At 39.6% G+C, this 12,574-nt stretch overlaps 1 protein-coding gene across 4 annotated transcripts in view; it reads left to right on the forward strand.

The window, feature by feature from the left end:
• The window catches only part of CHD8 (chromodomain helicase DNA binding protein 8), a 56,636-nt gene that overhangs the window by 33,755 nt on the left and 10,307 nt on the right, over positions 1 to 12,574 (forward strand). For 3 of the 4 annotated variants that reach the window (XM_082647632.1, XM_082647635.1, XM_082647633.1), the window contains exons 11-26: positions 2,368 to 2,505; positions 3,767 to 3,888; positions 4,034 to 4,277; positions 5,377 to 5,553; positions 6,549 to 6,692; positions 6,955 to 7,210; positions 7,787 to 7,997; positions 8,251 to 8,446; positions 9,157 to 9,324; positions 9,518 to 9,697; positions 9,857 to 9,967; positions 10,313 to 10,509; positions 10,760 to 10,959; positions 11,040 to 11,220; positions 11,309 to 11,398; positions 11,859 to 11,962. In XM_082647632.1, coding sequence (XP_082503758.1) covers positions 2,368 to 2,505; positions 3,767 to 3,888; positions 4,034 to 4,277; positions 5,377 to 5,553; positions 6,549 to 6,692; positions 6,955 to 7,210; positions 7,787 to 7,997; positions 8,251 to 8,446; positions 9,157 to 9,324; positions 9,518 to 9,697; positions 9,857 to 9,967; positions 10,313 to 10,509; positions 10,760 to 10,959; positions 11,040 to 11,220; positions 11,309 to 11,398; positions 11,859 to 11,962 — 2,719 coding nt within the window. The remainder of the gene's footprint in view (positions 1 to 2,367; positions 2,506 to 3,766; positions 3,889 to 4,033; positions 4,278 to 5,376; positions 5,554 to 6,548; positions 6,693 to 6,954; positions 7,211 to 7,786; positions 7,998 to 8,250; positions 8,447 to 9,156; positions 9,325 to 9,517; positions 9,698 to 9,856; positions 9,968 to 10,312; positions 10,510 to 10,759; positions 10,960 to 11,039; positions 11,221 to 11,308; positions 11,399 to 11,858; positions 11,963 to 12,574) is intronic. The other variant, XM_082647634.1, reaches the window with a different exon arrangement.

Consider the following 12,574-nt stretch of genomic DNA (forward strand, 5'->3'; position numbering starts at 1 on the left):
TATCTGGGAGCTGTTTTACAAAGACTCATTAACCTTGGCCTCATTTTCTCACAGATTTTATATGGGAGACCCTTGACCTTCAGTTGGGGGTGAGAGGTGGGGATGGAGAAAGGGATACTTTACGAATCTCCAAATTTGTGAATATAAAAATACTTGCATAGACTCATAGCTTTCTTCATGTTGTTGAGAATTATTTCCTGTACTTAGCATCAGTTAAATGCATTTTCATTTGTCACTAAAACAGATACACTGCATTTGTGTCAGTACCTTTAAACAAATGTGAGGTCCTATTCCCACAGGTTCAGATTCAGTACATCTAGGGTGGGATCCAGAGATCTGTATTTTTAAGTTGGTTCTCCAAGGGCTTCTCATGCATAGTTTGATTTGGGAACCACAGCACTAAAGCTTTCTTAGATTGGGTAGCTGATTTTAGATATGTTAAAACACTAGGTGATATGTTTTCATTAATCACTTTTTTTCATTTTCCAAATAAGAGTTGTATAGATCTAAGCCACCAGTGAATTCAGCATTGCTCTCATTTAAATTTACTTAGGCCATGACCCGGCTTTTTGTTAGAACTCTTCTCACTTCAAGTCATAGTTGTTGGTTTAACTTTGCAGGGCCACATTTCATCCAGTTGTCCTCACTTCAGTCACTGCTTACAGAGTGGGTAGCAGAGCCTTGTTAAGACATCAGTGCTGGATGGTGGGCTGGGCTCACTCACAAGCTAAATGACTTGCTCCCATATATCATCTGTACAGGGCCTAAGAGGCAAAGTCTTCCCTCTGTAAAATTCCCAGTTTATTTTACAAGCCTTCAGCGTTTCTCAGATAGAACCTTAGATATCCAAGGCCCGTTACAATTGAGTGTCTTTAAATCCTAAGAAGAATGCCTCAGAAAACATATCTTCTGCTTTTGGGGTTAGGGGTGGGAATTACTGCTTATTGTTCATTTGTGGGAGGTGAGAGTGGAATGGACCAGTTATTAGTCAGGACAGGTTAGCTACTGTTAAATTATTCTCATCGCTTTCAGGATCTCAGCCTTCCCAGCCTTGAAAATCTTATGCTCTCTATCACTATACTTACACCTTCATCTTCCAAAAGTAATTGGACTTTGATTAGGCTCCTCTGGAATGTATTGGGACCAGTATGACAGATGAAAGTGTTTTAGTACCCTGGTACTGTAATTTATGTTCCCAGTATTGGATAAAAACGTTATGTTTGCCCATTTCCCCCTCCTCTCCAAAATGAGTTTGTCATCCTTATTACGTTACCCAATAGTGGAAATAAATATTATAATAAATATTAAAGTCCTTGGAAGAGTAAGGGTGCCGGAAATATGTGACGTGGACAAATGTCTTTATGTAGAAAGTGACCTGAGTCACTACAGTAAAGAAAAAGGTCAAAGAGAAATTACATTAATTCTAGGTATTCCTTGATCTATATCTCTATTGAGACACATATCTTCATACTTCTTGCTGGCTGTTTTAAGGGGTATTCTATGAGTTGATAATTAGAGATTTCCTGGTGATTACACTAGGCCCAGTCTAATTCTTCTCGATTCATATAAACCAAATATGGAAATGCAGTCCGGTCCGTGATCAGTCATCTTGAGTAGTGAGAATAGGAGCCATATTACCACTGGTCACTGCCCCGTCCCGTGCACTAGAATGCCTACATAGAGCATAGCACCATAGTTGGAGCTTCAGCATTTCCCCTTCCTCTTCACTCTTAGCCCTCTTCGGGGATACCTCTTGCAGTTATCTCCTAGCTTCCTGGGGCTCGCAAGAAAATCTCTTTACCACCATATGGCTGCTCTTTGAAATAGCATCTGCGCTGAGAGCTCCAGGAGCTCAGAAGCCCAGTGATTTCAGTCCTGCTCTGCTCCTATGGATTTAACCTGTTCTTTGCTTCTACAGTAGCCTGGCTTCTACTGTATCAAATTTGGTGCCAGGAGGATAGTATGAAACAGGGCTACCATATCTTTTAATTCAATAATTAACAATAATTAATTCAGTTCAACAATTCAATTTCAATCTAATTGAACACAATAAAGGATTTTTTTTGTTTGTATAATCTGCTTGGTTGATGAGCCTAATGTTTCAGTGCTTAGTGTTCTAGATAGTGCTGGGTAGAAATTTCACTTTCAGATTCTGATAAATTGTCTGGAAACAGGATCAGAGCCATAAATAGTACAGTGCATCAGCAGGTGAGCCTCTGTCTGGTGTTTTCAGCCTGACTTTTTTGGCACCTTTTTAGATATTGACACTTTGTGATCTGATTCTTTAGTCAAATTCTTATCTTTTAATCACGGCAGAGAACACAGAATCGTTCGTTTCATTAAGGCTTTGGCTTTTTTCTCTCTTAGCCTGTAATTTACTACTTGGTAAAATGGTGCTCTCTGCCCTATGAGGATAGTACATGGGAGCTAAAAGAGGATGTTGATGAGGGCAAGATTCGAGAATTTAAACGGATCCAGTCAAGGCACCCAGAACTCAAAAGGGTGGTAAGTATATCTGCATTTAGATTGTGAAGTCCATATAGGCAATGATTTAATTTTCTTTGTTTTAGCTTTTTATTATGGAAATTTTCAAACATATATAAAAGTTGAAGAAGTAGTATAATGTACCCGTCACCCAACTTTAACAATGAACACATAGCCAATCTTGTTTCACATATTTCTCTACCTACTCATTTCCCCATTTCCCAAATTATTTTAAAATAAATCTCAGATTCCTTCATTTTATGTGTAACATTTCAGTGTTTATGTCTAAAAGATAAATAGTACCATTGTTACACTTGAAAAAATTTAACCATCCCTAAATATCATCAAGTAAGCAATCACTGTATTTCCCTGATTATCTTCTAACTTTTGTTAAATTGTTTGAATTAAATTCTAAGTAAGGTCTATATATTGCTATTAGTTAATATATATCTCATATATATCTTTCTTAATTATAGTTTCCCCTTGATCTCCTCTCCCTCCTTTGCAATTTTCTCTTGAAGAAACCAGGTGATTGTTCTCTGGGGTTTTCCATAGTCAGTTTGCCAGTTACATTCCCCTTGGTACCTTTTCTGTCCCTTATATTTCACATAAATAGTTAGATGTAGAGCAGTAATGTCTGTTAGAACTTTTTATAGCCGTTCTGTCCAATACAGTAGCCACCAGCCACATTTCAAATGCTTAGTAGTCACATGTGGCTAAAGGCAGATATAAAACATTTTCTATCATTGTAGACAGTTCCATTAGATAACACTGTTCTAGAGGCTGCATCAGGTTGGGGAGGGAGACCACTAAATCCACTTTATAGATGGTTCTGATAGGTTGTCTTTTGTGATATCAGCCATTTTTGTTCATTGTTGAGATCCATTCTTTCAAGAGTTTTAAATGGTGATTCTGTCATTTCTTCATTTATTAGACAGAATCTTCTGTAAAAAGAAATACGTTTCACCTACTGTTTGGTTACCCTAAGGTACAGATGGTATAGGAATGGAGGATAAATGCTTTATTTATTTACCTTATCCTTTATTTCCCAGTTTCAAAATAATGAAGTACTTCCTTAGCACCCTCCAAAAGTGATCAGTGGGCTTTTTCTCTTTCCTTCTTCCTCTTTTTTTTTTAAAAGTGTCATTATGGACTCATGAGTTTAAATATATTTAACATGGTAATGTTTTTGAATTGACTTCAACTATTAGAACTACCTAGTAAGTTTACCTAATTTCGTTAGTGTCTCCATGCCATTTATTCAAATTTTCTATTTTTTTAGAATCGTCCACAAGCAAGTGCCTGGAAGAAGTTGGAGTTGTCACATGAGTATAAAAACAGAAACCAATTAAGGGAATATCAGTTGGAAGGGGTCAATTGGCTGCTCTTTAATTGGTATAACAGGTAAAGAAAAGAGTAGGACCATAACATATAGGATTAGTCTGAGATTATTTTTATTTATTTTCTGTTGAAACAGTTTCTTTTTAAGTACTTTTTAAAAAGATGGTCTCTTTTGACTTGCTTTTCTTTTTCTGTGATGAATCTGCAGGCAGAACTGCATCCTGGCTGATGAGATGGGATTGGGCAAAACCATTCAGTCCATTGCCTTCTTACAGGAGGTATATAATGTGGGCATCCATGGCCCCTTCCTGGTCATTGCCCCACTGTCCACAATTACTAACTGGGAGAGAGAATTCAACACGTGGACAGAGATGAACACTATTGTGTACCATGGCAGTCTGGCCAGCCGGCAGATGATTCAGCAGTATGAAATGTACTGCAAAGATTCACGGGTGAGTTGTATGTAATACAAATATTATGGTTTAGAGAGTAGGCCAAGGTACCTGGTATTTTAGAGGCTTTTATATGAATCAAAGACTTTTATTGAGACTCTCTGTGATTTAAGGCAAAATTTTTGTTTAGGTTGTGCAGGGCATTTTTTTTTACTTCGCTCTTTTTATCCAATGGACATTTTAATCCAGTGGAAATTCTGACTTTATTTATGAATACATATATTTAAAATAGAGTTTTATCAGCATTGATGTTTTCATCAAGAAAGAATTTTCCAGAATGAAATTCATTTAGCTACTTTATTAATTCCTTGATCCATATGGTGGTGAACGTAAGCCATGTCCTTTCTTTTTTTTTTTTTTTTTTTTTTTTTGCAGTACGCGGGCCTCTCCTGCTGCGGAGCACAGGCTCCGGACGTGCAGGCTCAGCGGCCATGGCTCACGGGCCCAGCCGTTCCGCGGCATGTGGGATCTTCCCGGACCGGGGCACGAACCCGTGTCCCCTGCATCGGCAGGCGGACTCTCAACCACTGTGCCACCAGGGAAGCCCCATCTTTTCTTAACATTGAATTTTATGAGACTTTTTTTCCTACCATTAGTTTCCTGTGGTTTTTATTTCTACCAAACCAAATTTATTCAAGTCGTATTTTGTTGCTCTTAATTTTGCTAAGATAATTGGATTCTTCTGTCCACTTTTTAGATAGTAACCAATATTATCACATACTACATTAGCTATTTCACTTTTAGTTTTATCTTGTATGTTTCAGCAGCACTCAACATTTGTGGATTTTAGTGTTTACCAACAGAAGGTGTAGGGCTGAAATACATGAGGTAGGCATGCAGCAGAGTCAAAAATGTCCAGCTTCATTCAGTGAAGTCTCATTTTCCCAAGAAGCTGAGTGTGCTGAGGAAGCAGCATATCTTAGATTCAGTGATTTGGCACTGTTTATCAGGAAGATGAACAGTGGCAGAGGTGGGTGGTGGTGCAGTTGGTATTTCCTATTAAGCCTGCCTGAATATGAAAAACGGATGTGTGATTCAGAAGAGCATCTCCTTTAGGTACATTTTAGGCCTTTTCTGACTTTATTGCCTTCATGCTTAGGGGCGCCTCATCCCGGGTGCATACAAGTTTGATGCCCTGATCACCACTTTTGAGATGATTTTGTCAGACTGTCCCGAGCTTCGTGAGATTGAATGGCGTTGTGTCATCATTGATGAAGCCCATCGACTAAAGAACCGTAATTGCAAGCTGCTTGATAGTCTCAAGCACATGGACCTAGTGAGTTCCTCTCACTGACTTGTGGGCAGAAACACCTGGAATTAAAGAAATCCTAATTCCCTGTGGAATTAATATAACCTTAATTTAGCAGAGAAGAAAAGAATCAGAGTCTTGGTATTGGGTGGTGGGTATGGCCTGTGGGAATGGTAACCTGAAAGTCATAAAATTCATATAAATTTTAGAGTTGGTAGTTGATTGTAGGTTAACGGTTCTCAACTGGGTGGAGAGGTTGGGTATTACATTAGTTACCTATTGCTGCATAACAAAATATCCAAAAACTTAGTGGCTTAAAACAACTATGTTTTTCATGATTCTCTAGCTCAGCAACTTAGTCTGGGCTTGGTGAGCCCATTCTTTTGGTGGTCTTGCCTGGAGTCAGTAATGCAGCTGTAGCTGACAATTGGTGCTGGTTGTTGCCTGGGTCATCTTCCACATGGCCCGTCACCCGCTGTGGGCCAGACTTTGCTTCTGTACATGATAGAGTCAGGGCAGTGTTCCAAGAGGGTAAAGGTGGAAGCTGCAAGGCCTTTGAGGCATAGGCTCTGAAACTCACATGATATCACTTCTGCTACATTCTCTTTGTCAGAGCAAGTTACAAGGCAAGCCCATGTTCAAGGGGTGAACCTTGATAGGAGGAACTACCGAAAATTATTGGCCATATTTAATCCAGCACAGGTACATTCTTCAGAGGGGGCCATGTTAGGATGCCTGTGGGGAGTTGAGTGCGGAGAGGCATATTTAATTGGAAAAAACGTATTCTGAATATTTCTTTATTGGCTTATATATTTAAGATAAATTAATATGTTAAATAATATCAAGGGTTTTCTTGAATATTTTATCGAAAGAGGGAGCAAGTAAAAGAAAAGTTAAGAGAGTAGTCTGGTCCATTCCCATAATTTTACAGTTAAAGAAATGAAAGCTAAAGTTATATACTTGATAGAAAACCCTAGAAGTCCTTCTGAGTTTTATCATTCTTCTGTGTTCTCCATTTCTAGGAGCACAAAGTGCTACTCACAGGAACACCATTGCAAAATACTGTGGAGGAGCTGTTTAGCCTGCTTCATTTCTTGGAACCTTCACAGTTTCCGTCAGAATCAGAGTTCCTCAAGGACTTTGGGGATCTCAAGACAGAGGAACAGGTAGGAAGTTTGTCAAATGCGGTACTAACCCAGGACAAAAAAAGGTGAAGTTTGTACTAGGCAGATATCTACCGTCTTAGATATCACGGGCTGTTCTGAACTCCATGTATGTAACCTTGTGCCTACATCGTTTGTGGCATTGTCCAAAATCTACTTTTCTCAGATACTGGAAAACTCTCATTGTATTTCTCCATGTTTCCACCTAATGTGAGAATGTTTGTCCTCATGTTAGTGATTTCTTTTTTCTCTGTATTGGGCACAGGTTCAAAAGCTACAGGCCATTCTCAAGCCAATGATGCTGAGAAGACTCAAAGAGGATGTTGAAAAGAACCTGGCACCTAAGCAGGAAACCATTATTGAAGTAGAGCTGACCAACATTCAGAAGAAATACTATCGGGCTATTTTGGAGAAGAATTTCTCCTTTCTTTCCAAAGGGGCAGGCCATACTAACATGCCTAATCTACTCAATACAATGATGGAGTTGCGCAAATGCTGCAACCACCCATATCTCATCAATGGTGAGGGAATTCCTGGAAAACACCTACATTTCTGTGTTACCTTGTTTACTTTCTAAGTGATATTCCTCAGGAACAATGTATGCATTGACTGATCCATCCTAATTTGGGAATAGAGGAGATTTCTCCTTTTAAAACAATTCTCATTTGGAAGTCTTCCTGTAGTTCTTTCTACCCCTTTGATCCTGCATAATCTCCAAAGTTAAAAAGGATTTGCTGTTTAGAATTTCATGAATAAGAACTCAAGTCATGCTGTTCTGTCTTCAGTGGTACTCCATTTTGCTGTTTGTGTTTTGGATGCCAGCAGGGTGGTAATAGTGGTTTGCATATACTATTCTGGTCCTTGTCCACATACTTACATATATTTTACCCAGTTCTTAAGCCTGACTTACAAGGAATATTTTGTATGAATAAAATTGAGGATGACTTAGGATTTTGGGGGTGCTGAAATTCTGTGTGTAACATTGATATCAAGTCAGATTACCTTTTTTTCTTTGCTTCCTTGTCTCAGTTAAATAAACTGCAGCCTTAGTATGTTTCTCTGGATCTCACCATCAGGTTTGATTTTTCTTTTGGCAGGTGCAGAAGAAAAAATCCTAACAGAATTTCGAGAAGCTTGCCATATCATACCTCATGACTTCCACTTGCAGGCAATGGTTCGTTCAGCTGGCAAATTGGTTCTTATTGACAAGTTACTTCCGAAACTTAAAGCTGGTGGCCATAAGGTTCTGATCTTCTCCCAGATGGTACGCTGCCTAGATATCCTAGAGGATTATCTAATCCAGAGGAGGTAAGAAAAGAGTCATTCTTCACCTTGTGTTTACTATATACTCATAAGGCTGCAAAGAGTAGGAGGGCCTGGGTTTAATTAAAGTCGACCAGGACTGGGATAAGAGAAGTGTTTAAGACTCTCACTCTCCACTTTCTGATAAAGTTTTTGGTGAACTAGAGATATAGAGGTACTGATATTAATCCCAGTCTGCTTTTTTGTTCTCTTTTTCTGCTTAGCTGATTAAACTTTCTTTTCTGTGATTCCCATACAGGTACTTGTATGAGCGTATCGATGGGCGAGTTAGAGGCAACCTTCGGCAGGCTGCTATTGACCGCTTCAGCAAGCCTGACTCAGACCGATTTGTCTTTTTGCTATGCACCCGGGCTGGTGGACTTGGAATTAATCTCACAGCTGCTGATACTTGCATCATCTTTGATTCAGATTGGAATCCGCAAAATGACCTGCAGGTAAAGGAAATCATTGTCTTAGGGACTAACACATAACCTGGGAGGTTTTGCAACAGGATCAGGATCTTAGAAAGTCTTGTCTTTTAGAGAGTATAGAATTGTTAGTTAGGTTACCAAACTTGTTCTGTAAAGGGCCAGATAGTAAATATTTTAGGCTTTGTAAATCAGACAGCCTCTGTTGTAACTACTCACCTCTGCTCTTGTACCACAAAAGCAGCTATAGACAATATGTAAATAAATGGGTAGAGCTGTGTTTCAGCAAAAACTTTATTCACAGAAACAGGTGACTAGGATTTGCTGACCCCTGGTCTAGATGATGGGGCAATAATTTCATCTTGTAGTTGACTTTTGATTTTGAGTTGATTTCATGGCTGCTTTATAGACGGAAATCGGTATTTTGAATCCTTCTCCCCCCACCCCCTCTAATGTTATGTTTTTTGTTTTTTTTAATTAATTCATTTTATTTATTTGTCTGCATCAGGTCTTAGTTGCAGCACGCGGGATCTTTGTAGAGGCGTGTGGGCTTCTCTCTAGTTGTGGCACACGGGCTCCAGAGCGCAAGGGCTTAGTTGCCCTGTGGCACGTGGGATCTTAGTTCCCCAACCAGGGATCGGACCCGCGTCCCCTGCATTGGAAGGGGGATTCTTAACCACTGGACCACCAGGGAAGTCCCTCTAATGTTATGTTATCTTTGCCCTTCCTTCCACCAGGCCCAAGCACGGTGTCATCGAATTGGGCAGAGTAAAGCTGTGAAGGTGTACCGTCTCATCACTCGTAATTCTTATGAGAGAGAGATGTTTGATAAGGCTAGCCTCAAGTTGGGATTGGATAAAGCTGTGCTTCAGTCCATGAGTGGTCGGGATGGCAACATTACTGGAGTGAGTCGTCTTAATCTCTAGCTATACTTGTAACAGGTCATAGTGATGGAGGGAGACAAAACCTATTTTTGCATAGGATCCTGACCTCTCATTTGGGTTCTCAATTATTGTTTCTTAAAATATAATAAAATGTCATGATATGGTTAGATAATATTCTCTTGTAGTTTTTTCACCTTTCTATTGGATTTTGTAGATCCAGCAGTTCTCCAAGAAGGAGATTGAAGATCTCTTACGGAAAGGAGCATATGCAGCCATAATGGAGGAAGACGATGAGGGCTCCAAGTTTTGCGAAGAGGACATTGACCAGATCTTGTTAAGACGAACCACTACCATCACCATTGAATCTGAAGGAAAGGGTTCTACGTTTGCCAAGGTATGTTCTGTCGGTGCCAGTGGCTGAAGAAGCAGAGAGAGAGAGACAGGGCTCTCTAGAATTGAATGTATTTTTTCAATGTAGTTTTTAAATATACTGGTTTCCCATTGTTCAAAAAAGTGGTATAGTCAACTTTACTGTTTCTTTGTTCCTCACTAGGCAAGCTTTGTGGCTTCTGAAAATAGGACTGATATTTCTCTGGATGACCCCAACTTTTGGCAAAAGTGGGCCAAAAAGGCTGACCTGGACATGGATCTACTCAATAGCAAGGTGAGCTTCCTTCTCCTTTAGGGAGGAAGTATTGCAGAAAACACATTACTTTCTGGAGTCTTTATAGCTGCTCTGATTCTTCAGTGCTGACCTTGGCTTATAATGGTATATACAAGGGCCATGATAAAAACTTTCTACACGGGAGGCCCCAGAAAACTACTTAGATAACTACCACTTAATTTCGCTTCCTGAGTACCCGTAGATTATTTTGCATGTCCAAAAAAGAATCTCTCTTTGAGTATCTACAAATGTTACATCCAAGGCTATTTCAATCTGATTGTCTTTAATTCCTTTCTCATGATCATATCGTGAAGAGAGTTACTTCTCCTTTTGTTCTCTGCATAGAATAACTTGGTGATTGACACACCTAGAGTACGAAAACAGACCCGCCACTTCAGCACTCTGAAAGATGATGACCTAGTTGAATTCTCTGATTTGGAAAGTGAAGATGATGAGCGGCCACGCTCTCGCCGACATGACCGTCATCATACCTATGGGCGCACTGACTGCTTTCGGGTGGAAAAGCACCTCCTGGTATATGGGTAAGAACCCACCTTGCCATCAGAGGTAGTTCATCTCCATCCTGATAGACACCTAGTTTGCTTTTCAAATTGGAAGCTATGGTCAAAGAGGGGATAATGGGAAAAACTTTATTCTGTTACCATGTTTTTCCAAGATCTGTTTGTCTCCCACCTTTTGGGAAACGCGATTCTGAGGGACTGGGGAATATCACTGAATTAGAGTCCCCAGGAAAATATCAGTATAATTTCTTTTTTTGGCTTTTTTTTTAAGTTGGGGACGGTGGCGAGATATTCTGTCTCATGGACGCTTCAAGCGACGGATGACTGAAAGAGATGTGGAAACGATTTGCCGGGCCATCCTTGTGTACTGTCTTTTACACTATCGTGGGGATGAAAATATCAAAGGCTTCATCTGGGACTTGATTAGCCCTGCTGAAAATGGCAAGACAAAAGAATTGCAGAATCATTCAGGTGATTATCAAGTCTTTGCTTTTCATCTTTTTATAGGTTACCTAATCCTCTTCAGGTCCAAGGGTTTTTCTCAATCCAAGTCTTCGATGTATCCCCTTTCCCAGGTCTGTCTATCCCTGTGCCCCGTGGACGCAAGGGGAAAAAAGTAAAGTCACAAAGCACTTTTGATATCCATAAGGCAGATTGGATCCGGAAATATAACCCTGATACTCTGTTCCAAGATGAGAGTTATAAGAAGCACTTGAAACATCAGTGTAACAAGTAAGGATGGAATTTAACATACTAAAGCATTTTCCACCTCAAGCTTTCTACACTATTATTGAGCCAGTTCTTTCTCTATCCCTTCTAGGGTCCTGTTGCGGGTACGAATGCTATACTATCTGAGACAGGAGGTTATTGGAGACCAGGCAGAGAAGGTGTTAGGGGGTGCTATTGCCAGGTAAAGTTATGCTGTATTTTTCTTTATGCCATGGCTTATTCCAGAAAAGATTGGTGTACTTATTTCATTCTAAACTATTTTGGGGATACCTGATAATTAAGATCTGTATATCAGGTCTTCAGTCCTGTACAGTCGGCCTTTTGTATCCATGGGTTTTGCATCCTTTTGATCCATGGTTAGTTGGATCCATGGATATGAAGGGCCAACTGTATTCATTGTATGACACCATTTTATATAAGGGGCTTGAACATCCATGGATTTTGGTATCTGGGAGGACTCCTGGAACCAATCCCCTGTGGATGCTGAGGGACAGCTGTTCTTGATACCAGTGGAAGGAAATAGGCAGATGTATGACCATTTAAATTAATAGATAAAAGAAGATCCCTGTAATAATCTTCCCAAGGATTGTCTACTTTAATTTCCTGCATTGCTATGCTGACTCTGCCTCTTATACCTTTAGTGAGATTGACATATGGTTCCCAGTAGTGGATCAGCTGGAGGTTCCAACAACATGGTGGGACAGTGAGGCTGATAAGTCCCTGCTCATTGGAGTCTTTAAGCATGGTAGGTATCTGCTCTTAGTCTGTTCTTTTCCCATTGTAGATTTATGTCCACAGATGGGATATTTAGCAAAATGCTCATGACCAGTAATTATGTTTGAATGGGAAACTAGTCCTTAAATATCCAGAGCCATTAGTTCCTATGAATAAATGTTTAAGAAAGACCAGATGGATAGTTAAATCCCAAGGTAGGGAGTCTCCCATTTGTTCTCTAATCACTGTTACCAATCTGTTTGTAGTGGTATCTAAGTTAAGCTTCCACAATCTGGGGAAATAATGCATGTCCACTCTTGTTAATAATAACCATGTTTAATTTGTATCACTTTCCTGTGGCTTGCTGAAAGTGTTCTTCTTGTATAACATCTTATTTGTCTAAGTATTCAGCGGTTACTCTCACATAGTTGTGAACAACCATGCTTGAGTAAAACAAAAATAGAGTATAAAAAGGGAGAAAACTCCCTTTTCAGTCTTGCCTAATAACAAATTCCAGGCATTAAAAGCAGTAAGTGCTAACTTCCAGCCTAGTGACTTAGTGAATTGGAATATCATTTCTTTTTTAATATACTTTCACGTTTACTTCTATAAAATAAAAGTAGTGGCACTTAATTCATGTTTT

The sequence above is a fragment of the Grampus griseus genome (genome assembly GCF_964374135.1).
Source record: "Grampus griseus genome assembly, chromosome: 2".
Classification (NCBI taxonomy): Eukaryota; Metazoa; Chordata; class Mammalia; order Artiodactyla; family Delphinidae; genus Grampus; species Grampus griseus.